The sequence below is a fragment of the Lipotes vexillifer genome, unplaced genomic scaffold, assembly GCF_000442215.2.
Source record: "Lipotes vexillifer unplaced genomic scaffold, Lipotes_vexillifer_v1.1 scaffold875, whole genome shotgun sequence".
In the NCBI taxonomy this organism is placed as follows: Eukaryota; Metazoa; Chordata; class Mammalia; order Artiodactyla; family Lipotidae; genus Lipotes; species Lipotes vexillifer.
In genome coordinates, this window is record NW_006792177.1 from 971,863 (window position 1) to 996,999 (window position 25,137).

At 51.9% G+C, this 25,137-nt stretch overlaps 1 protein-coding gene across 2 annotated transcripts in view; it reads left to right on the forward strand.

Annotated features, from left to right (window-relative positions):
* Positions 1 to 21,832, forward strand: part of LOC103070322 (tyrosine-protein phosphatase non-receptor type substrate 1) — a 42,923-nt gene extending 21,091 nt beyond the window's left edge. The window contains exons 4-9 of one of the 2 annotated variants that reach the window (XR_457094.1): positions 4,309 to 4,629; positions 5,215 to 5,544; positions 7,359 to 7,464; positions 10,449 to 10,473; positions 16,893 to 16,932; positions 19,348 to 20,437. Coding sequence is in view for 1 of the 2 variants with exons in the window: in XM_007465376.1 (XP_007465438.1) it covers positions 10,449 to 10,473; positions 16,893 to 16,932; positions 19,348 to 19,602 (320 nt within the window). In the remaining variant the exon portion in view is untranslated. Of the gene's footprint in view, positions 1 to 4,308; positions 4,630 to 5,214; positions 5,545 to 7,358; positions 7,465 to 10,448; positions 10,474 to 16,892; positions 16,933 to 19,347 lie in introns of both variants that reach the window. The other variant, XM_007465376.1, reaches the window with a different exon arrangement.
* Positions 21,833 to 25,137: the final 3,305 nt, after the last annotated feature.

A 25,137-nucleotide genomic window follows, 5' to 3' on the forward strand; every position in this document is an offset into this window, starting at 1 on the left:
CAGTAATAACTATGAGAAAAAGTCCTGTGTGAGAGGCAGGACTACCTTTACAACCAGATCAGACAGATACTACATTGTCTCGTGATGTCCTGAACATGTTCCTAAAGACACACTTAAAAGCACCAGGAATCTTTTTTCCACCATTGTTGCCATCTTGCTCCTTCACTAGGCCTCATGGGGGAGCAGCTCCGGGAAGGGTAGCGTGGACAGCACAGAGAGGGGCCAGTGCAGTCCCAGCAGCACCATGCACGCCCATTCCTGGCTCTGCAGGCCGAGGATGAGGAGGGGGAGGTGCTCCCTAGAGGGCGCTGGGGGCCCCGCGTGAGCAAGAGTTCATATTCTAGACTCAGGTGTCAGGGGCCCGTGTCTTCCCTTGTTGCTACAGGGTCCCCAGGCCTGGGCACTCAGAGGCCACTCCTCCCTGTAGTTGCTTGAAGTCAAGAATCTCAGAGGGAAAAGGGGAGGGTGGTGGTCAGTGTGGGGGCTTGTGAAGGTGGGGTGCTTGCTCTGCTGATGGCCATGAAAGCTTGGAGGCGACAGGAAACACTTCTGGGACACAGTGGGCAGGTGAGGAGACAGTCCCTTCATTTCTCTCAGCCTCAGTTTTCTCATCTGTAAAACGGTGATCATCATGGTCTCCTTTCAGGAGTGTTGGAAGGATTTGAGGTGCTCTGTCTAAATCACCAGCACAGAGTAGGGGCCCCCCAGTCGAGGTGTTTTTTCAAGGCTGTGACCCAGTTCCCTGTACTGGGCCCCATTTCCTCACGTGTAGAAAGAGGATAATCACACAGCCTTTGCAGGATGTCCTGAGGGTACAACGACCTGGTGACAGGACAGCCCCTCAGGGAGCGATGGTGCTGGCCTCCCAGGCTGTGTGATCTTGGGCATATCTCAGTTCCCTCTAGTCCTCAGTTTCCCCATCTGTGCAATGGTGGTAATCATGCTGCCTTTCAGGGGTCTGTGATGACTGAAGAGGATCAGGGAAGCCCTGGATGGAGTGGGTTGGGTGTCACTGAGCTCAGTGCACAGCGGTTGAGAGCCTGGGCCGAGCCCCCGCTGCCTGGGCCTCCATCCCAGCTCTGCCCCGTCCCGGCTCTGGGACCTCTGACGAGTCCCTCCCCACACTGGGGCTCAATGTCCTCGTCCATCAGTGACAGCACTGCCCTTACAGAGCTGCTGCAGGGACTGAATGAAGGGTACATGTCAAGAGCTTAGAGCAGAGCCTGGCACCCGGAACGTGTTCCACCAACGTGAGCTCTGATGTGCCGGAGCCAGAGGACCTCGGATGGGTCACTTTCCCTCCAGGACTAAGTACTACTGGAGTTGGGGTGGGGCTGGGTGCCTTTCAACCTCAGCTGCTCATTGGAATCACCTGGGAGACGGTGAAGAGCTCCCCAGACCCTATCCCCACCCTAGAAATTCTGATTTAATTGGCCAGATGTGGGCCTGGGCAGGTGAGTGTTTTAACTCCTGCAGAGGATGCTGGTGCCCAGCCCGGGCAGAGGAGCCCTGAGTCACGTGTTCTCTGAGGTCACAGAGGGAAGGCTATGGTTTTTCCCTGACAAAGGTGGGTCCCCCGTGGTGCCTGAGTTGTAAGAACAGTTCTTCCGGGTGTGGGTGCTTCAGAATAGTCCAGGACAGTGACAGCTTTTAGGAGGCCCAAAGAAGTCAGCCTGAGTGGAGAGGCAGAGACACCTCCCCGGTGAGCTCATCTGGGCTGAGAGGGGCTTCCTGTCCACTCAGACCACCCTGTTCAGACCCGAGCTTCATCTCTGGGGAAACTTTCCGATATTTTAAACACGTGTGTGTGTGTGTGTGTGTGTGTGTGTGTGTGTGTGTGTGTTTGTAAACAGGTGCTAGAATCCCTGTAGACCCTCCCTGCTCAGCCCAGAGCCCTCCTGCCTCAGTACACCACAGTGACACTGACCAAGTCTAACGTGTTCCCTCCTTTCAAAATGCTTCCAGCTTCTGTAAAGAGCTGACCTGCAGGAAAATGCCTATGATCCCTTGTGTGTTTTGAAAGCCAGTTCCCCCAAATTTTTCCCTGAGGGGATTATTTTTAAAAAGAGGGAGAGAATCATAATTTGGTGGTTTCCTACTCCTTTATTCATGTGGATTTTTCATGGCAACTGCAGAGAACAAGATTTGAGACTTTTCTTGTTTTTTCCCATAATACTTTTGTTTTGCTTTCTTACTTAGAGAATAAATACATAGTTTCAGACCTAGGAATGACCAGATCTTATGATTAAGATGTTATTGTATTATTGATTAAGCAACTATATGCCAGGCTCTGTGTTTTACATACATCCTCACTCATCTTACCAAGTGGTGCTTTATCCACTTTGTCTAGAATCAGACACTGAGGCTTAAGAATAAAGATCAGAGACCCTAAAATCAGTCAGTCCTGTGTGCAGTGAGATGAGCTCTGACCTTTCCTCGCTGGGTGCCCTTGGCCAGCTGCATCCTCCCTGAGCCTCATCCCATAAATGGGGCCACTCTCGAGCTTCCCTCTCAGGACTGATGTGGGGAATGAGAGAGCTGAGGTTCCTAGAGGAATCAGCCCAGCACCAGGCTCCCAAAAACTCTCTCTAAGTGCTATCTGATCACAGTATCTGCTCCCTTTACTTACGTCCAGGATGCTGGTGTTTTTATGACTTGATTTATTCAAGTAACACCTCCTTACTATGTCCTCAAAATGTTTGATGAGTTTTAGGAAGCAAGTTAAATATTTACAAATGCAAATATTTATAATAGTTGCTGTCTGCCAACTTTTACAGGAGGTGTTACGTAATAACAAACAATTTGGAGACACCCTAGAGGACCCTTCTACAGGGAGAAACTGCCCTCGCTTTTTTTTTTTTAATATATATTTATTTACTTATTTATGGCTGTGCTGGGTCTTCGTTTCTGTGCGAGGGCTTTCTCTAGTTGCGGCGAGCGGGGGCCCCTCTTTTTTTTTTTTTTTTTGCGATAGGCGGGCCTCTCACTGCCGTGGCCTCTCCCGTTGCGGAGCACAGGCTCTGGACGCGCAGGCTCAGCGGCCATGGCTCACGGGCCCAGCCGCTCCGCGGCATGTGGGATCCTCCCAGACCGGGGCACGAACCCGTGTCCCCTGCATCGGCAGGTGGACTCTCAACCACTGCGCCACCAGGGAAGCCCCGGGGGCCACTCTTAATCGCGGTGTGCGGGCCTCTCACTGTCGCGGCCTCTCTTGTTGCAGAGCACAGGCTCCAGATGCGCAAGCTCAGTAGTTGTGGCTCACGGGCCTAGTTGCTCCGCGGCATGTGGGATCTTCCCGGCTCAGGGCTTGAACCCGTGTCCCCTGCATTGGCAGGCGGATTCTTAACCACTGCGCCACTAGGGAAGTCCCTGCCCTCACTTTTGATTTGCTGATTTGTGTTCATTTTCAGGACTCAAGAGGTGCTTCTGCTGCTTCATAGGCCTGTGTCTATGTCTATTCTGATTTAATAACAATTAAGAAATTAACCACCTTTGGTTTCTTAGCACTGAGTGATCTTTGTTTCAACCTAAAACTGACCCAGGAGAGGAACCCAGATTCAGAAAAACATCCCTTTGCTCCCTTCCTTTCAAATTCAAGGATTGGCACATTAGTCCTACTGGAATATTTGTGGAAAGAATGAAAACTATGCAGTAAATTCATAGATACCTGAAGGGACAGCTCTGGATATAAATACAGTCTGGGTTAAAGAGGGATCTGTGTTTCTTTAATTTTGGGAATCATCTTGTGTTTTACTCATAGCAAAAATGCTCCCACTGCCTGATTGAACCCTCACTGCAGCCCGGGAAGGGTAATGCCTGCTGTCCCTTTTCACAGACGAGGAGCTGGGAGGTGCCATGGCCACACCTCTCGTTGGACGGCCAGCCTGGTTCAGCTTCCATGTGGTCCCGCTATGACCCTGCTTCCCCTGCATTTACTTCTGTAAACAATTCTCCGAACTTACCTAAGTTTTCCAGGGGGAGCCCAGCTAGGAACAGTTAATAGGACAGTAAGACCAATCAGTATTTTTGTTCCTTTGCCCAAACTGGTGGGAAATCACCTGGCAGATGTAAGAAGGTAGACTTTGAACTCAGGCCTGGAATTCGATGTCAGCCCTGCCCCTGACTCAGAGTCACCTCTGGGAACCTCTGTGTCTCCTCTGTTAGATGAGGATGATGACACTGCCCTCCCAGAACTATTTGAAGAATTTAAAACATAATATGTGTGGTGGTTCTTAACTGTGTCACATTTTTATCATTAGGGATGGTAATTATAATCATGTTCATCATTTATAAATGTTCCTTTTGTAGCCAAACCCTCTCCTCCTGTGGTATCAGGCCCCACAGTGAGGGTCACACCTGAGCAGACAGTGAGCTTCACCTGCAAATCCCACGGGTTCTCCCCCAGAAACATCTCCCTGAAATGGTTCAAAAATGGCAATGAGCTCTCAGCCTCCCAGACCGACGTGGAACCAGAGGGAAACAACGTTTCCTACAGCATCTCCAGCACAACCAAGGTGGTGCTGGCCCCGGGGGATGTTCGCTCCCAGGTCATCTGCGAGGTGACCCACATCACCCTGCAGGGAGACCCTCCTCTTCGTGGGACAGCCAACTTGTCTGAGACCATCCGAGGTAGAAGCCCCTCACGCCAGCCTAAGCCCACACCTGCCCTCAAGGCCCCAGCCTGTTCCTCCTCCCTGCTTCTTGCTCCAGGCCTCAAATTGCCTGGAATCTACTTCCTGACAGTCCTGCCCCATCACCAGGCTCCTAGATGAGCTGGGCACTAACTACTGTTTTAACGGCAGTTGCCAGGTGGGCACCCATCATGTGCCAAGCACTGTGCTAAGTAGTTTCTTTTACTTTATCAATAGTTTCTCCAACTACTGAGCACCTACTATAAGCCAGGCCCCTATGTGCTTGGTGATTTCATACATTTTGCTGCAGTTATTATATTCCAACTGCATGCCAGGGGCTGTGCTTGTAGATGGCACACATTATTAACCTAATAGGAGCCCAGTCCTTGAGCACCTACTGTGCACCCTGCAGTGTGCTTATGATTTCATTTATATGCAAAGAGACCCTCGGTGTTTAAGCACCTGCTGCATGCCTGGCTCTGTCCTCTGGTGACTCCCTTGCTGTGCTGGAAGCTGTTATCCAGCCCCTCTCCTGTGACCTGTTGGTTCCATAAGGTCAGAGCTTCTGCCTATGCTGTTTCAGTTCCGCCTACCTTGACGATTACCCAACACCCCTTGGCGGGGAACCAGGTGAATGTCACCTGCCAGGTGAACGAGTTCTACCCCCAGCGCCTACAGCTGACCTGGTTGGAGAATGGAAATGTGTCCCGAATGGACATGGCCTCGACCCTCATAGAGAACAAGGACGGGACCTTTAACCGGACGAGCTGGCTCCTGGTGAACTCATCTGCCCACAGGGAGGCTGTGCTGCTCACCTGCCAGGTGGAGCATGACGGACAGCCGGCGGTCACCAAAAACCACACCCTGGAGGCCTCTGCTCCCCAGAAGAACCAGGATGCAGATGAACCTCTTGGTGAGGCCTCCACTCCAACTGACCCAGTTCTTTACCTTTTTTTTAATATTAAAGGTAGTAATTCATGCTTTTTATAGAATGATCTAGAAGTGAATAGATGTAAAATAGAACTTTAGAGTGAGTTCCCGCCCCTAAACCCCACACCCCCAAGAGTGACCACTTGTTAGAGCTTGGTATATTCTTTACAGATCTTTTGACATAAATATCCATGAAAGAAAGAAAGTAGGGAAGGAGAGAGATCATCCAGTCCATAGCGTCCTGCCTCTTGCTTTCTTTCACTAACAGTAGTTGTTTTCACCATTCCATGTCCGCCCACCTCCCTCCGGCTTGCTCTTTCTTACCTGGGCCTTGTCTCCCTGGCTGCCATCGCAAGGGTGCCCCACTGGGAGTAGGGATGGGGGCTTCAGGGTGTCTGTGGCTTATCTCAAGTAAAATCAATGCTGCACTAAATGTCCTTGTACATATTCTGTTACATGCACAGCTATTTCTGTGGGACGATTCCCAGGGAACATTTCTAGGCCCATTTAAGGTGATGGTGACGCTGCCACCCTTCTCGGAGAGTGAAAGGTGTCAGCCCCCATCCAACCTGTTGTCGATGTGTCTCCCTTCTTTCTTCAAAATGGCAGCACCTAGTTGGCGTTTTGGTACCACTGTGGAATGTTCCATCACCTGTATGCTTGTATGTAGCGACCCTTGGAATGGATTAGAATAGAGTCCATTTCCTTCCTTCGTGCATCCTTGAAGGAAACAGCTCTAAAGAAGCCTTGGGGCCTGTCACAGTGCCCTTTGGTGCCACCAATGGCTGGTTTTCACAGGATGAGCCCTGCCCCTGGAGACAGGTTGTGTGGATCCACTCCACCTGTCACAGTCTTGCTGGGGAGCTTGGACAAGTCAGTCAGTGCCTGTCTCTGGGCTGCTCTGCCTGCTTCTGGCAATGTTGAGGGAGGTGACCCTGGTGACCCCCCAGCTTTGAGTCTCAGCTGCTAGGACCATAGCTGTCACAGCATTATAGCTTCAGGTCTGGGTATGCAGTAGACACTCAAGAAATACTTGTAGAAAGGATGAAAGAGTGAATTAGCTGGTTGATGTGCGAGCTGGTTTTGTTAGTGAGGTAATCCTCAGAGCTATCCAATGAGGTAGAGATTGCTATTGGCCTCAATAACATAAGCCAGTGTGTGAGGGGGGCTTAAATGACCTGCTCAAAGTCACACCACAGAGGGCAATGATTTGAACCCACGTGTCTGAGACCTGCTCCTGGCCTCCCACTGTGCCCTCATGTGGGGTCCCCTGCCTGTGCCCGGTGCCACCCCTGCCCTGTCTTCGTGTCCCATGTCCTGGGCTCAGTGCTCCTAGGCCCAGGCCCTGGGCATGGACCAGGGCACAGTCTCGGGGCTCTGAATGTCCAGACGCACGTCCAGCACTCCTCGCCACCCCTGCCCCCTGCGCTGTGTGATGCCCCAGCTACGATTAGGAACTCCCTGTGTGGCCACCCCACGGCTCACTTAGATGAGGAGGAACATATGTCTGTTCCTCAGGAGGGAGATTCCTGCCCATGCCCTGCAGCTGGGCCTCTCCGAGGCTGACGGCAGCGTTTCCCCCGTTACCTCAGCACGGTTTTTGCACTGCCGGTGGGTAACCCATGAGGAGAGGTGTGTGCAGACCCACGGACGTGCCCCATGTGGCTTGAAATGTCTGAGCCAGATGTTTTCAGTTAATGAAGCCTGCTTCGTGGTGAATAGGGGCAGTGGGTTTTCCTTTTTTTTTGTTTTAAATTTTTCTACAAGAAGCCTCTATTTTGTGTGGTCCTAGACAAGGCTGACAACTGGAACAGCATCTTCATCGTGGTGGGCGTAGTGTGTGCCCTGCTGGTGGCCCTGGTGATCGCCGCCCTCTACCTCCTCCGAATCAGACAGAAGAAAGGTGGGTGCATCCCTCAGTTCCTCCTCATGAGTTTGCCCCTGGGCTGTCCTTCCCAGAGGGGGAGGCCTCATGCAGTTTAAGCCATAGAGATGTCCAGTTACTCCCGGTAACAAGAAGTCCAAAGGTAGCAGTGCCATGGCTGTGTGGGCCCTTCACCAGGCTGGAATCTTGGTGGGTCAGCACCCCCGCAGCCATCACTGCTCCAGGCCTCACATCCTCATGGGACCACTACCAAGGTGGCAAGCAGGGAGATGCCAGGGTGGCAAGAGGGCCTCAGGGAGGAAACAGTGTTTCCCAGGAGCCCCGGGCAGACTTCTGCTTTCCCCTTACCTGTCCAGGTTACATGCCCAGCACCCTGGCAGGAGGCTAGAAGGGAGTGGGGATAATACCACAACTTCTGAGGCCATTGGGAGGATTAAATGGCTGACTGTGGGTACAATGTTAGTAAGATGCCCAGCACACAGCAAGTGCTCAATGAATGTTAACTCCGGTCGTCAGTATTGTACATGAGCCTGGAAACATGAGCCACCTCCCTGGAAAGCCCCCTTCACTGTGGCAAGATGTGTGGCCTTGGACTGCAGCAGGAGGGTATAAGTTCAAATCCAGGACATCGTCCCCTTGTTTGCATGCTCATGCATGTGCGTGGGCAAGCGTGTGTGTGTGTGTGTGTGTGTGTGTGTGTGTGTGTGTAGTTGTTGCTGTAGCCAGACCTCTGACTTTGGAGTCAGACAAACTAGGGTTCCAGACCCTTGTTTTATGCCCTAAACAATTTGGCCTCCACGAGCCTCCATTTCCTCACCTGTAAAATGGGTGTGGCAGTGCCTGCCTTGGAGGATAGTTATGAAACAAATAAGCTTATGTGAAACAGCAGCTCTGACACATTCTCAGACCTAAAAAGATACATGTTCTCTTTCCCACTCTTGAAGGAGACTATTTTAAGCCAGTGTTTCTGAAACTTTTTTGGCTACAAGTGATAGAAATACATTTCATGTCTCAACCCAATGCACACACACCCCATCTATAAAATTGGAACTCTGATATTTTCCTTTTTGTCATATTTTGTACTATATTCTTTTAAAAATGCTGGTTTTGACCCACCACATGCCGCAGCTTATAAAGTGCAAAGTGTGGTCCCGAGCTGTGCTTCTGCACCCAGACCTCCAGGCAGAGCTCAACAGGCATGTTGTGCATCAGCCACACACCCCTCCTGCACCCCCTTTCCTCTGGTCCCCAAGTTTCCCTCCCCGCTGGGCTGGCTGGAGGGATTCAGCTCTGAGACACTGCCTGAGCCTCCAGCTCCCGTCCAGGAGGGCTAGTGTCAGGGCCCGCATCTCTGGAATCCAGAAGAGCTTCTGGCAGATGATCTACAGGGTGGTTTCCCTAACATTCCTGGAGCCCCCGCACAGGAAGGACTCCTCCTCAGGTGGGGAAGCAGGGTCCATTGCCCACCAAGAGTGACAAGCCAGCCCTTGGATGGAGTGTTCACGGTGTCCGCTCGTGTCCCAGTCCCCTTTGGAGCCTCATCCCTGGCCACCACATCAGGCTCCGGCACATGTGAGCTCATTACCATGGGCCTGGGCATCAGTGACCCAGTGTTCCGGAGGGGGAGGGGGCTGAAGAACTGCAGATGCTGGTGAAGGCCACCCAGCCCTGAGTGGTGCATCTGCTTGTGTGCAGAGCCCAGCTCTCACACATAGGCTCTAGAGACAGTGACAACTGGCCCTCAGTCAGATGTTCTGATGTGCCAGGCACTGTTCACAGACCTAACCCCACTTTACAGATGAGGAAACTGAGGCATGGGAAAGTTATAAAACTTGCTCAGGGTCTCGCAACTGGTGAGTGCTGAGGCCAGGATTCACACCTGGACAGTGGGTCTCCAGGGACTTTGTTTGAGACTACTCTACACTTCACCTCCATCCTAATGAGACACCCCTTCTCCCTCATTGGTCCCTGGAGGTATCTGCCATCCTCTACCTCATACTCACAGTGAAATATCCTAATTTCAACTCTATCACTTACCAGTTGTGTGACCTTAGGGAGTCATCCAGTGTCCTTGGTATAAAGTGGAGATGATTGGTCCCATCACTGGACTCCCTGAGATGACTCATGACCCAGCACTTGGCAACCCATCATCTTCCATTCAAATGTTAGATGCTGAGCTGCAGCATCTAACTGGTGTCACTCACCTAAAAATCCAGTACATGCCCAGGCACCAAGCGTTAATCTGGCAGTGAGAATTCTTGCATTGTGGCAGCCTCCAGCCTGTTAAAATGTGGTGCAGAGCACATTTGCCTGTGTGTGTTGCTTTTTAATTACAGTTTTACAGCAAAATGAGAGTCAACTGGTGGCTGAGCCCCAGTGGCTTCTCTGTGGGATGCCCCATATCACAGGCTTAAAATCTCTGAGCAAGATGGACCCTTTCTTTCCTCCCAAGGTCCTTTTTTGGAAAGTGGTGAGATGAAAATGAATGTCCAGCCCACAAGCTCAGAGAGGGAAAATGACCCACAGAGGGTCACACAGCAAGTGAGTCGGTGGCAGAAGTGGGATTCCCATTTACTCCCCTACCTAGCAGACCTGCTAAAACCTGTTCTCCAGCAGTGAAGGGCCCTGATGGGGACCCAGGCTTGCTGTAGGGTCTCTGGTAAGGTGTGTGATGGATGGAAGTGAGGCTCAGACAGAGGTAGGGCGGTTGACCCCTCCCAGGCTGAAGGCTGCTTTGGGATCTGACCTTTGGCAATTCCCAGAGATGGGAAAGCAGGAAGGCCCAGCTCACTGGTCTTCCTCCATGGAAAATAATGGGCCGCCCACCCCAGTGGGGTGGACATGGGGTTTCCTGTGGTTTAGAGGTGATTTCAATAATTCCTCCCAACATCCTTGGAGGTAAACCTCTGTCTCCGCCCCCCCCCCCCACACACACACAAAGTTACGTGAGAAAAGTGTGTTTCTAGGTTAAATAACTGGCTTTTGTTTCTTCTCTCTTTCAGCCAAGGGCTCCACGTCTTCTACAAGGTAAGTGCATCCCTGGGCTAGGGCGCTTTTGTAGTTATTTTGTTGTTTGACTCCAAAACTGCAAAGCATAATGCACACCCACTGCGCCAGTCAACTCTTTCTTTCCTTTATAAGCTCTTCTCACCAGATCCATCTTTAATTACTATCTCAAATGAGGGGATTTGAGGGGATTTCTGCACACAGAGGCACTGATTTCTTGCTTGCTGTCCACAGACAGTGAGACCCTTATCAAATCCCATTTGGACTGTGACAGAAAACTCCTGCACATTCTGCCCCCGAATCCAAATTGTATACTTTGCTCTTTCCTTCGTTCACTAAATATTCATTGAGTGCTTTGGCACAGACGGCCCTGGCAATGCCGGCATGAGTAGGATAGAAGCATCTGTGCCCTCCTGAAGCCCGTGACCTGGTCAGAAGCTAAGCCGATGACGTTACATCACAGATGGTACATTAGTTTGTTGATTCACATTATCGGTGATTTTTGCTGAGTCTCTACTGTGCACCAGCTCTGTTCTGAGCACTCAGGATACAGCAGTGAACAAGAGTCAGTCTGGGCCTTCATGAGGCTCAGATGCCAGTGAGAGAAGCAGGCAGTAAGCCTGGAGGCAAAACAGTATAACGCCCCGTCAGGTGGTGACGAATCAAACACAGCAAGGGGATGGAGACTGGGGGGCAGGGAGGGCAGGGGCAGGGCCTCCTCCGAAGAGGACATATGAGCAGGGACTTGGAACTGGGGACCTGTGAGGAGACACATGCTGAGCGAGAGAGCAGGCGAGGCAAAGGCCCAAGGTGGGCAGTGCCAGGAGGATGGGGAGGCCAGCCGTTGGAGCAGAAGGAGTGAAGGGACAGGAAGGGATGAGGTCAGGAGGCTCAGGCCCACATACCTTAGCTGTGGCCCATGCAGCAGATGGGTGACTAATCCAGACTTTGCAGCTTTAGGGAAGGCCCCTGACATTCACCCCAGCAGAGTAGAGGCAGCACCCCATCATCTACCACGTGAATGTACCTGCATGGAAACATGAACGTCCACACCAAGGACGATAAATACAAACTATAAATAGCTTCATGTTGTTCGGGACAGGTTTTGCCAGCAAATGGGTTTTGAAAATCTTTTGATATTTTTAGAGCTTTGTGGATTTCAGAATTGCAAAGCAGAACTGAGGATCTGGAGGGGAAGCCAGGGATCTAGGGCCTGTAGCTGTTAGGACTCAGGGTTTTACTCCCGGTTGGATGAGGAGGCTTAGGAGGGAGATGATCTGACTCTGTTTTAAAAGCCATCACCCTGACCATTGTGTGTGGACCAAGGTAAAGGAGGTGAGGGTGGAGGCAGAGAGGCCAGAGAAGAGGCTGCTGCAGTTGTCCAAGCAGATGGTGGTGACCTGGACCAGGGTGATGGGATGGGCTTCGAAATGGTCAGATTCTGGATATATTTCACAGGTAGAGCCAAGAGAACTTGCCGATGGATTGTAGGGTCAAGGACAATACCAAGCTTGGGGGCATAGGGGTGCTGTGTCCTGTGTTGGGGACCACAGATGCAGTGGGGAAATACTAGGCACTGCGGTTGCACGCAGCAAGAGCCTCTGACCTGTCTGAAGGGCCCTGGGAAGCACTGTGTGTCCCTCCTGCCCCACAGCCGGAGTCTGTGGTGCCCTTGGGAGAGAGCCTTGCTTTCGCTCTGACCTCCACAGGTGGCTTCCTGCTCTGAGCCCTGGCCAGCCTCCCAGCTTCCCCATCCCTGAACAAGCAGAGCCACCACTCCAGCAAAACCAGGCTCCTCGCTGCCCCCAGGGAAACGTGCTTCCTGTTGCCAGGCCTTCACCTGTCACACTTCCCACCGAAGGGCAAGGCTCAGCTTCCGTCCTTTGCCTAAAACCCCTCAGGGGCTCCCTGTGGCCCTCGAGGTGGTCCAGATGCCCTCCTGAGGCCCTCAAGCCCCTCGTGGTCCAGCCCTGCTGCGCTGGACAGTTCTACTTCCAGCCACTCCTGGAGCTCACATTCCGTGGCTCAGCCAACACTGCCCCCCTTCACCTCCTCCCTCACGCTGCATCCTTGCTCTCCTCGCCCTGTGCGCTGGGCCTCTCCCTGAGATGTGCTCCCCACCCCTGCTCCTGAGCCACCCAGGGTCTGCACAGCTTCAGGGGGCGGCAGTCACGGCCGGCTCTGAACAGCGCCCCCGGGAGTTGTGCCACATGGAAGCTAGTGTAGGCGCCCCTCCTTTTACCTGGTTACCTCTTGCTCTTCCTTCTGGGCTCAGCAAGGGTGTTACCTCCTCCAGGGACAGAGGCACCTCCTGGGAGCTCTCCTGATGCCCCTGGATGGACACCCCAGTGTGTCCAAGTTGTCTCTGCACTTGTCCCCATAGTATAACCCACCCCTCTCGAAGGCAGGGATTACTTCCCTCATGTTCACTGCTAATTGCTGCTGAACTTGGCACCATGCCCGGAATGGAATGGGTGCTCAGTAAAGGTTTGTTGAATAAATGAATGAACAAATGCCACCCCAAACCACCACAGCAATCCCCGATCTCTAACTTCCTGAATCCCTAAAACTCTCCCTGTCGGTGGCTTCACAGCCCCAAATATGGAAGGATCTCTCTTTTTTGTTTTGTTTTTATTGTTGTCACTATTTTTTACATGTCATCTCCTCAATTAGTACATTTCTGGAAGAAAAGGGGTGTGTCAATAATAATAATGACAACAGCATCTGCGGCTAACATTTATTGAGCATTCACCGTGTTCCAGGCACAGATCCATGATTTTACCTATATTAGCCCATTGGTGATTTAATTATTGCAAAAATCCTATGATTTACTCTTGTCCCAGTTTAATTCAACAGAGGTTCTGAAACTTGAGTGTGTAGCAGAATTCCCTGGAGGGCTTGTTAAAATGCAGATTACTGGCCCCACCCCCTGAGTTTCTGATGCGGAATTTGTATTCCTACCAAGTTCTCAGGTGGCACTGATGCTGCTGCTTCCGAGCTGGACTTTGAGAAACCCTGCTCTAGAAGCTTATTATTGTCCCCATGTTGTGGTTGAGGAAACTGAGGCTCAGAGAAGTCGTGTGACCTTCCCAAGGTCCCGCAGTTAGTAAGTGCTGAACCACGAGTCGACCCAGATTTCTCTGACGCTGCAGCGGAGGCTCTTCATCACTGATCCAGTGCCTCTTGCTGCCTGTTTCTTCTTCCCCAGAGAAGCCAACCGTTTTCTGCCTGTTTTTTATTTTTCCAGCATGAGCCTACCGAGGGAGCCGTGAGATCACTTGCTCCCTTTCATCTCTCTAAGCCAAAGCGTTAGCTAGTGAGCGGTAATGGCGCTTTCCCATGCAGCCGCCAGCTTCAGCTAGGCTGACTGGGATCAGACGCTTTCCAGAGGACATTGGCATGGGTAACGACCCAGCACCCCGGGAGGGGGCGGAGCAGGGGAGGGGGCAATGCCACCACTTTGAGCTCAGAGGGCCCATCAGATTGCAGGGCCAGTGGGGGGACTGGCTATTTCTAACTCCCTAGGTTAGGAACGTACAGGAGAACGTTGTAATCTTCCCCAGCTCAGATGAGAGAAAAATGTGGCTCTGCTCCCTTAATTGGGCACTGGGGTTCATTCGGTCGGCCATTTGTTCACTTGTCAGACATTCACTGAATTTATTCTTGGAATATTTAAGGCTTCCCTGACTCTTTTCATTTATTCATCTGGATTGAGCGCCAGGCCTTAAGCCGGGGGATTGCAAAGAGTAGCAAAAAAGACACTAACCCTGGTCTCGTGGCACTTTTGATCCCATGGGAGAGATGTTCATTCATTCAGCAAACATCTATGGCATGCTAACGGTGCACCGGCCCATTACTAGGTGTCAGGGCTCCGGCGGTGAATGACACGGGCCTAGTCCCTGCCCACATGGAGCTAGTGGTCCACAGGGAGGCAAGTTACCAAACAAGCTAGGAGGTTAATACACGATGTGCTGCAGGCACTGACTAAATAACACAAAGTCAGGTGCAGAGCAGATGTTGGGGGGGCAGGGGGTTGGGTGTGCGGTCGGCGGTCAGGGAAGGCCATCTAAGGAGGGGACATTTAGGAGACAGCTGAGGGGCGAGAAGTCTCTAGCCATGGGGTTGTCGGGGACAAGAGTGGGCCAGGCAGAGGGAGTGGCCAGTGCCAAGACCCCGAGGCAGGAGCAGTTGGACGTGTTCACAGACCATGGAGGAGGCAAGGGGGCCAGAGCTGAGTGCTCGAGGGCGGAGACAGAGGACTAGAGCATTTGGTGGGGGCACATCACGCAGGCCAGGCAGTCAGGACTCGGAGATGGATTTCACTGTGTGGTGGGAAGGAGTTGAGGGTTTTAAGCAGAAAGATGATATGACATCGCAGATGCATTTTACATGTGGGGAGTGGAGTGCAGGCAGGGCAGGAATAGAGCAGAGACGCCAGAGGCTCCTCAGAAATTTAAAACCTGGATGGTGATGATGACGGAGTGGAGGGGTTCGATATGTACTTTGGAGGCAGAGTCGACAAACCTTGCAGTGGATTAGACACAGGTTTTAAAGGAGGAGGGAGGAGAATCAGGGGTGATTCCCACTTCCTTAGCCGAGCACAGGGATGAGTAACAACAATGCCATCCACTGAGACAGGAGGGACCGGAGGAGAGACAGACGTGAAAAATGGATAACTGCTTCTGTTCTGTAATAATTGCTCTGAGAGAGGAGCCCAGTGTTCTGAGAATGGAGTTTGGGATTCAGTGAAGGTTTCCCTGAGAAAGAACTATGTGAAACAGCTCTGAGGGAAGAGAAGGAGTGAATCAGATGAAGAGGCAAGGAGGAATGAGTGTGCAAAGGCCCTGGGGCAGCCTGATTGTCATTCATTCCAAGTCAGTTTTGAGCACCCATAACTATGTGGTAAAGAAGCATGGCAGACAGCCAGACACACAAACCAGGTGGGAAAATATGCAAGAAGTTTGAAATTGCCACGGAGGGGCAGCCCAGCCAGCCCGCACTGTCAGAGCCTTCCCAAGGAAGTGACAACGTAGTTGAGTCTTGAAGGGTGAGCAAAGCTTAACCAAGAGGAAAAGTGGTTGAGGGGGTTCTTCAAGGCTGTTGTTGACATGTAAAGTGGGCCACATCAAGTAGCCCTTGAGAAATATTGGGTGAGTGAATAAGTGGGTGAATGAGGGCGAGGGAGTGAATGACCCCTAGGGAGGTCAGCCAGGGACAGACTGCACAGGGCTTACGAGCAGCGTGAGGCATTGGACTTGAACCGAAGGCAGTGGGAAGCCAGACCCGTTGGAAGCAGGAGGGGTATGGATGGAGCTGAGTGAGTGATAGTCCCCTCCAGACGGTGTCCCTGCTCCTGGAGGGCCGTTGCTGTGGCCACGTGGGGCCCGTCCTGCCCCAGAACTGCTTTCTGAGCCAAGCGCTCATGCCAAATCCATTAATAACCCCACTGCCAAGCCCCATTGCTCATTTCTGACATGATCCAGGCTAACATCCCCAGAGTGGCCAGCTTGAGAATTTACACAACTCCTGCAGAGCCAGTGGCTCTGGTTTGCTCACCACCTTGACTGTGACCCTGCAGTGAGCCAAGCCACGGCCTCCAATTACAGAATCAAGTGCTTGAAGGGCTTCTTTGATTAACCAGAACACTTGGTCCTTCTCTTTTCCTTTCTTAATGGTGACTTAGATGTGTATAATATAGAACATTGGGAAAACATGGGAAACTAAAAAGAAGAGAAAATACCACCCAAGGACACCTGCTGTTAACATTTTACTATGTTTCCTTCCAGTGTTATCCACACATTTTTCATAATTGAAATCATTCCACAGAGAATTTTGCTTTTATACCTATCATTTTAATGTAATCATTTGTAATTAGAAAAAAAACAAAAAAACTTCCTCATAAACCTTTTAAGTCTTTATCTACAAATCTATCCTAATTTCCTTAACCAGTCCCAGTTGGTGGAGCTGTGAGGTGTAAACCTTCCTCCCCCATCTCGTTCTGTGGTAAATGCCTCTGTGCATAAAGCTTTTTCTATATTTTGAATCCCCCCTCCACCCGGCCAAGTGTGTGATTATGAGTCAAAAGATGAGGACAACTTCCAAGCTCTTGACTTTGCCAAGCGGCTTCCAGAAGACGTGTCGGTCGGCCCCTCCCACCAGCAGTGTGTGAACCTGCCAGTTTCACTGCACCTTCCCCAGCACCGAGTATTATAATTTTTAAAGATCCTTGATGATAAAGTAGGTTAAACGAAAAAAAGGTAGTACATGCTGAAAAGCCCTTTGGTCCAAACATGTGATAAGCAGTTGTGTTTCTGTTGGGAATCGCTCGTCCATGTCCCCCACCCATATAGAAAGTGGAACCTAAATGTTATTCTTACCCATTTGCATGAGCACTGGAGATAGTGAGGGTATTTTTATCTGTGCGTCTCTTTCCTTTTTAGGTTGCATGAGCCCGAGAAGAACACTAGAGAAACAACCCAGGTACGGTGCTTGGTGAGATGCCCTTCCTGGGAAACAGGAACAGGCTGGGACAGACTCTCCCAGCTGGAGCAGAGGGAGGCGGGGCTCAGGAAAGCAAGGATCCTCCACCCCTGGCACCCGCCCACCCTGGCGAAGGAGTCTTAATTTAGAACAGGATCTGCAACTCCTGTTGATGCAAGGAAATCATACCACCGAGAGTCTGTCCCCGCCTGTCTGACTCAGTGCCAAACACTGCACAGCTTGGAAGGGCACCGTCCACCATGTGTTCTGTCTAAACGGTGCCCTGGAGTCGGGCTTAGTGTTCATCACGCCATCCAGCCTCCGTGCACGTGCCCAGCCAGTCCTTCCACCAGGAGCACCCTTGCAGCCCCGTGCCTCTCACACGGGGTAACACGCAGCACTGCACTGCCTTTGCTGATGGGCAGACCCCATGTCATTAATGACCTCACGCAAGGGCACACTCCCTTGAGCTGGCACTTTCGCCCCAGCATCACTGAGGGGATTTCAAGGCACCATGGCTGGCCTGTTTCCAAGAACTCTGGCCCTGTCTGCACCAGCTGACGCTGTCAGACCTTGGAGGCAGAGGGCTCCTCTGAGCCTTGTAAGGAGACAGGCCCTACCCTGAACCTGGAATGAGAACATGGCAGCTGTCCTTGGCATTTCCCTGGCAGTTGTCATCGTCATATCTGTAGTCTGTTGAAGAGAGTCAGGGCTGGTGAGAGGCACGGTGCTTCTGGGCCAAAACTCTCCTGACCCAGCACAGCCCCACCCCACCCTTCCTGCCTCCAGCGGGTCCTGGGCATGAGCTCAGGTGGTGATTAGAAATCCAAGACCATTTCCAGTCATGGGACAGGAAGGCCTTCTCCCCCGTCATTTTACTTTCTGGGGCTTTCAAAGTCAAAGTTCTTTCTGGAACTTTGCAGGGAAAGAATGATGGCGAAAAGAGTACTGAAACCTGTACAGAATTCACAGTCAGTTGGGACTTCCTGAGCACCTACTATGTGCCAGGCCCTGGGCAGTGAGCAAGGCTCTTGTGGAGCTTGCAGCCCTGTGACTAGGGCTCCCAGTGCTGTGGGCTGTCGGACCACAGCTTTAGAGGCCAGCAGACCTTGGCTCTTTTCTAGCTGTGTGACTTTGACCCAATTATTTAACTTCTCTGGCTCTCAGATTCTTCACCGTAAAATAGAGTAAATAATTCCTACCAAGCAGAGTTGTGTTAGGGCCTAAATTGGGTGATCCACGTGAGAGCAGGGCGCCTGTCAGCTGTTGGGGACTGAGGTTATTTTTGTGCATCAGGTAGGATCACGTGTGTTGGTAGCTCCCCTCCACTTCTATAGCGCAGGTGCCAGGCACAGAAGGAGCAAAGTATGTCATTCATGATGGGTAATTTCAAGGCGGCAGTTGTGGGTAATAAGATGAGCATGTGGGAGAGGTTCAGGTTTGCCAGGTGGCAGATGACAGCTGACACGTGCTGAACATATGTGCACTTGGCATGAGCCAGGCTCCGTCCTAAGAGCTTTACCTGGACCATCTCATCGGATCCTCCCAGTGACCCTGGCAATAGATACTATTATTAGACCCACTTTACAAATAGGGAAACCAAGGCCCAGAGAGGCTAAGTGAACTGCCCAGTTCCTCAGCCAGAGAGAGCAGAACCAGGATTCACACTCCGACTTCTGCCTACAGAACATTTACCTCCTGTTCACTGCTGGCGTCATTCTCACACACCCCTGTCTTCTGTCCCCCAGTCCCCAGCTTCACCAAGAGCGGGGCTGAAACTGTTGCCATCCATTTATCCATCCACCACTTGTTCATTCGTTCATTTAACATCCATGGGGCTTCTTCTGTGCCAGCCTTGGTTTCTGCATCATAACAGATGCCTAGTGAATTTTTGTTGAATAACTGAGTAAATAAGTGAATGTCCGCTTCCACTGGGGGGTCTGCATCTTCTCAGACCTCCAAACAGGCACAGACAGCCCTAGGTGGTGGGTGCTGTGATGCAGAAGCACAGACTGAGGAAGCACAGAGACGGAGCTCTGGACCCAGCTGAGAGGAGGGTCTTAGGATGAAATTGACAGGGTGGATTGGGTGTCATTACAAGAAGGAGGAGGGCTGGACACTGTAGGCAGAGGAAAGAGTATCAGGAAAGGCAGGCGAGAACTGCAGGAGGGCGTGACGTTGAAGCAGGGACGGGAGGCCATGACAGTGACGGTTAAGAAGACCCTTCAGGCCGTGTGAGGAAGAGGCTGATTGGAAGGGCAAGGCTGGAGACAGGTGGCCTTGGCCGGAGAAGAGGGGGCATGAACTAGGGCTGAGCCAGTGGAGGCCAAGGAGAGACAGAAGCAACCAGACTTGGTACTGAGGGTGAGCGAGTGGCTGGGGGCTCCAGAATGTCCTTCCCTCCATCTCATTTAGATCCAGGACAACAACGACATCACATATGCAGACCTGAACCTGCCCAAGGGGAAGAAGTCCACCCCCAAGGCCGACGAACCCAACAACCACACGGAGTATGCCAGCATTCAGGCCCGCCCACCACCTGTGTCCGAGGACACCCTCACCTACGCCGACCTGGACATGGTCCACCTCAGCCGGAACCCCAAGCAGCCAGCTCCCAAGCCTGAGCCATCCTACTCAGAGTATGCCAGTGTCCAGGTCCAGAGGAAGTGAACAGGGCCGTGGTCATCTCTAGGGTCTGTCCCCATGAGCCTTCCTGTCCCATTGCGGGCAGCCTTGATGAGGACAGCAAGCCCAGGCCCTGGAGGGCCAGGGTGGGACAGGACCCAACAGTGAGGGTAGCTCTTGTCTCCCCAGCCCAGCTGGCTCTCCAGCATTTCCACGGGAGCCATGGCCCCTCTATGTGGCCACACATGGAGGCTAGTGTTGCCAGACTAGGCAGGGAACCGACCTGGGAACTGGCCAGAGCCATCAGGGGTGCAAGAACTCTCACGCCTCTGTCCATCAACTGTGGGTCTTTGTCATGGTCTTGGAGACCACTGACTGCCTCCTTGACACTCTGCAGCCCGATCTTCCAGAGTGAGGAGGGAGAAAACCCACCTCCTCCTCCCAGCACCACCCGCCTGGGCTTTGGGGAACGTTTTCCCTTTAGATCGAACTGCCCATCCACGGAGAAGCTGGGCGCGCATCCCGAGACTTGGTGCCGTGGCTGCCAGCAGTCCTGGTCTCCCCTCCCTGCCCTGACCAGCCACAAGCCCTGGGGAGGAGAGGACCGTCTGAGGAAGTCCTCCGCCACCAAGGACTGAGACAACGCCCCTCACGGCCCTCGAGACCTGGAGGGCCTCCGACGGTGAAACTCCACGTGGCCCCACCTCTCCCTTCCATACCTGAGCTCGCTTCCTTCAGCAAGCACTAACTCACAACCTCTTGCTGTGGACGCCTGTAAATTATTGAGAAATGTGAAATGTGCAATCTTGAAACTGAGGTGTTAGAAAATTTGATCTGTGGTGTTTTGTTCTGTATTTTTCTTAAAACAACAGCAGTGTTATCCTGGCTCTTTGTCATGTGTTGAAGTGTGTGGTTGGGTCTTGTGCAGTCTAAGGTTGAACGGTCGGTTGTCCTGGAGGGATTCTCTTACAGCGGAAACTTGAGTTCCTCCCAGTCCCAGCGGCTTGAGGGTGGGGCAGAAGGTTCCAGGTGGGCTGCTCCATGGAGACACTTAGCCCTCTCTCCACGAGGCTGGTACTTCTGCCTTCCGAGCCCCCAGTGTGCTAAGTCTGAACCTGCCCTTGCTTCTCCAGGCTGCCTCCTTCTCCGTGTGGCCAAGACCCAACGCCTCAGTCTGCTCACCTGTGAAGAGGGGAGAGGAAAGATGCCATCCCTCCCCTCCATCGCTCACAAGCACTTTAGGGCCATGCGGGGTAGGAAGCTGTGCCTGGATGTTTTCCCCATTCCAGCTCTCTGAGCTCATCTCTGAAGGTGGAATCTTCCATTTCTGCTCCCAAACCCTGTCGAGATCAAACTGGAATAAATCAAAGACAGCCAGGAGGACTGGGCAGCTGTGAAGCCAGGAATGACCCACCTTCTGTCACTCTGTCTCAAGAGGTTGGGCAGAGGCCGTGACCCTGTTATCCTCGGACCCCGCACCCCTCCAATTCAGTGTGGGGGCCTGGCTGGACCCAGTGCAAGCAGGTGTTGCAAGCCCTGTTTATTCGGTCTTCACGTGTAACTGATCAGCTCTCAGAGCTGAGATGCGAATCTTCACTGCCCCCTGGGTCCAGCCATTTGATGCCCGAGGGATTCCTGGCTCAGGCTGTCAGAGGCAGAAGCTGAGCCATCCTGCCCATCAGCAGGTCCTCCAGGTGGAACTCGGGGAGCCGAGTGCAGACCCAGCTCTCTGGGGGATAGTGATCTGTTTTACATGATGGCATGCAGGAACTGGCTGAGCCAACAGGCCATGTGGGCAGCCCTGGCCCCACAAGCCAGAGTTTCTCTGTGGCATCTAGGAGCACAGTGGCCCAGCCACCTGGCTCAAGCTATTTCCAGATTCCAAAAGCTTGGCTTGTAAACCTTGATCTCCCTCTCTTCTGCCCAGAGAGAGCACACGCATGTGAGCACACACACACACACACAGAATTTTTAAAAAATGTTTTCTTGGTGCCATTTTAATTTTATTTTATTTTGAATTTTGGAAGGGGAGTAAGGAATGAGGCCAAGAAAGTCACGTAGTTTAGCTTCAGCCCGGAAGCCTGGAGATTCCCATACCTTGTAAACCGAACCCCAGGAAAAGGAAGCAGTCGAAACAACAGTATGGAAGGAGCATGGTTTCTGGAGTTTATTTTCAAACTGCGGGGAAGGAAACAGGCCCTATTTTGTATATAGTTGCAACTTAAACTTTTTGGCTTGCAAAATATTTTTGTAATAAAGATTTCTGGGTAACAACGGCCCCTCTGGGTGTTGAGTGTCCTTGTGTCTGTGAGTTTGTCCCTGCGCCCACGAGCCTGGGAGAAGATCATGTGGGCCCCAGGGCTTGGAAGTGACTTCAGCGTTTGGTGCTCTCTTGTGTTTTATAGACCCAAAGACTTTGTTTCCCCTGGCTCAGAGGGAGTCAGGGTAAGGCAACCCAAACACCTGCTTGAGCAGAATTCCAACAGAAAACCATGTTTGAATCCCGGCTCTGCCACTTTGTAGCTGCGGGAACAAACCACTCACCTCTCTGAGGCTCAGGCTGATCATTGGCACAATGCAGACAATAATACCCCCTCTAGGTTTAGTGTGGAGATTAAAGGGGCCTTCACTGGCCCCTTCACATGGCAGGCCTTCACTAAGCGTTGGGTCTTCCTGCCCTAAACATTGCACAGTGGGGTCTGGTCACCCCTTACCACCTGTGGGATCTTGGACAAGCAGGTCACCCTTTCGGGGCCCCACTTGCCTCCTCTACCAAATGTGGAAGCTAATGCTTGTCCTAGAATAACCCTGCCAGATGATTCATGTCTCGTGCTAGTATATAGTAGGTGCGCAATAAATGTTAGTTTCTTTATGTCCCCTCCATAAGAATATTAATATTAATGACAGTTATATAATGATGGCAACATAACATTCATAGTTAGTGCTTACTGTGTGTCGGCACTTTACATTGATTAACCCCTTTATACCTTACGACTCCAGGTAAATAATAGTACTGACCTTGTTTTATAGACAAGGCACAGAGAGGTGGTGTAACTTTTATGGGGTCACACAACTAATGAGTGATGTTGCTGAGACTCAAACTCTAGATGCCAGCTTCAGAGCCCAACTTCTAGCCACTGAGTTAATACATTACATATTGGCCCTGACTATGCAAAATTATTAGCAGTAATAATAGCTAATGCCTGCTGTGGTGAGTAATATGCCAAATGCTTTACAGTTATTAACTCATTTAATCCCCCAACCACCATGTGAGGTAGGAACTCTTATTATCCCTGTTTTACAGATGAGTAAACCAAGGCACAGAGAAGCAAAGTCATTTCCCTAATGCCCCATGGCAGAGCCCAAGTAGTCTGGCTCTTCTTTCTCTTTTTTCTTTTCCCTCTGGCTGCGTCGGGTCTTTAGTTGTGGCACGCGGGATCTTCGTTGAGGCATGCAGGATCTTTCGTTGCGGCATAGGGGCTTCTCTCTAGTTGTGGCGCACAGGCTCCAGGGCGCATGGGCTCTGCAGTTTGTGGTACATAGACTCTCTTGTTGAGGTGCGCGAACTCAAGAGTTGTGGCTTGCGGGCTCAGTTGCCCCGCGGCATGTGGGATCCTAGCTCCCTGACCAGGGATCGAACTCACATCCCCTGCATTGTAAAGCAGATTCTTTACCACTGGACCTCCAGGGAAGTCTCTCCATCGTGTTTAATTCTCCTAACTGTCCAGTAGCGGTGGTGGCTGTGCCCATTTTGCAGAGAGGGACAGAAATTTGAGGCTCAGAAGTGCACGTGACCTGGCCAATCTCACACAATGAATCTTTAGTCAAGCTGGGACTTGCACTTGGATCCACAAGCCCACCCGGATCAGCCCTGAGCCCTTGGCCTGGTCCATGTGACCACACAGTAGGCAAGGAGCTTCCTGCTGGGCTCAGAGAGGTCACCTGCCTCACCCTCCGGGACCTTGGCTGTGACGGAGAACTCAGCTCCTCCCTTGGCCCCAACGTTTGAAATACATGTGCTGCTTGCAGGATGAGGTGTTCCAGGCCTGAATACAGGCTGAGCAGGTGGGGAAATGCCTTCGTTCTCTGGGAAGGCGGGAGTGGGGGTGCCGACTGCACATCCAGGCGAGGAGACCGGGGGGCGTAATTCACGCAGCACCTGGGCCTCACTTCTCCACAGCCCGTATCTCTAGGGCTGAGGTTGGCAGGCGAAATCTAAGTTCATGGGACTCAAGTGACGCTCTCCCTCCTGCCGGGAAATAAGTCAAGCATTCGGCATTTATCAGGCACCTCCTGGGTGTTCCTTGTGCAAAGGAGAGCGATAGGACCCCCGCAACCCGCCCCCATCCCTGAGGACCCGTGCTCTCCCTTCTGCAGCCCCTGCCCACTTTACATTATAATCACGAAAATCTCTGCCCCTTCTCAAGGTTCTGATGCCCAACTGTAAAAGCGCCTGCGTCTTCTAGCATATTCACACCAGCCAAGATTCGATCCACATTAGTTTATTTTATTTAGTTTTAACATAAGCCCTTACACATATCAGAAAGTCTCCTAAACTCTGTACAAATATTAATTTATTTAATATCAGTTCACTCCAGCCTCTTAACACACCTGTAAGGTAGGTCCTAAGATTATCCCCGGTTTAACAGAGAAACTGAAGCACAGAGAGACTATGAATTTTGTTCAAGAGCCACTGTCCATCTGGACAGTGGTGCCACTGTGGGTATGGGTGGGCACTGGACGGGCATGATGGGGACAGGGGGCTGCTGGAGAGACAGCAGTGGCCACATACAGGGTTGGGGTGCACTGGACTCTATTGGGAGCCAGGAAACATCATGCAGTCTCAGGGTGGTCTCGCTCCCCTGTCCGGTCACCAGCCAGCCAATGTACCCTTGGGCCTCCCCAGGGTTCAGCCTGCCACCACTGTGGTCCCCTCTGTCCCCCCCTTAACCATGGCACTGTGTTTGACTGGAATCTGGGTCTGTTTTCTGAATACAGGATTATGAAATTTAAAATGCTTTCCAAAGAGACATGGGCCCCAGATGTTCAAAAACAGGCAAGAGCTTGGGGACAAAGGTCAGAGTGGGGGCTATCCTTGGAGGAAGCAGTGAAGGGGAGAAGGCCTAGGGGCCCTCTGGGGGCCCTCTGGGGGTGATGGGATGCTGTTTCCCCACCCGAGTGGTGGTTATGTGGGGACTTGCAGATATAAAAATCCATCGAGTACATACTGAATATCTGCATTTCTCTGCATATAAGTTATACCTCAGAGTTTTAAGAAGACTGGTGCCCTGGTTCCCTGGGGATTCAACCCCACCCCACCCCCAACTTTGATGCCTGCCCCAACCTGACACTTTCTTAACGTGGAGCCCACACCTTATCTTTTGTCCAGGAGCTCAGCCCAGGGCCTGGCCCAGGTGAGGGGTTAGGGAGCATTGCTGAATTCCTTTGAGATAACATCCAGGTGACCTCAACAGCACGAGAAACAGTGAGGAACCATTTATCTGTCATCACTTTGTCTACTGAGACTCCCTTAATTACCCCCCTCCTTCCCTCCTCACCCTGCGCCCAAACCCCTCCTCT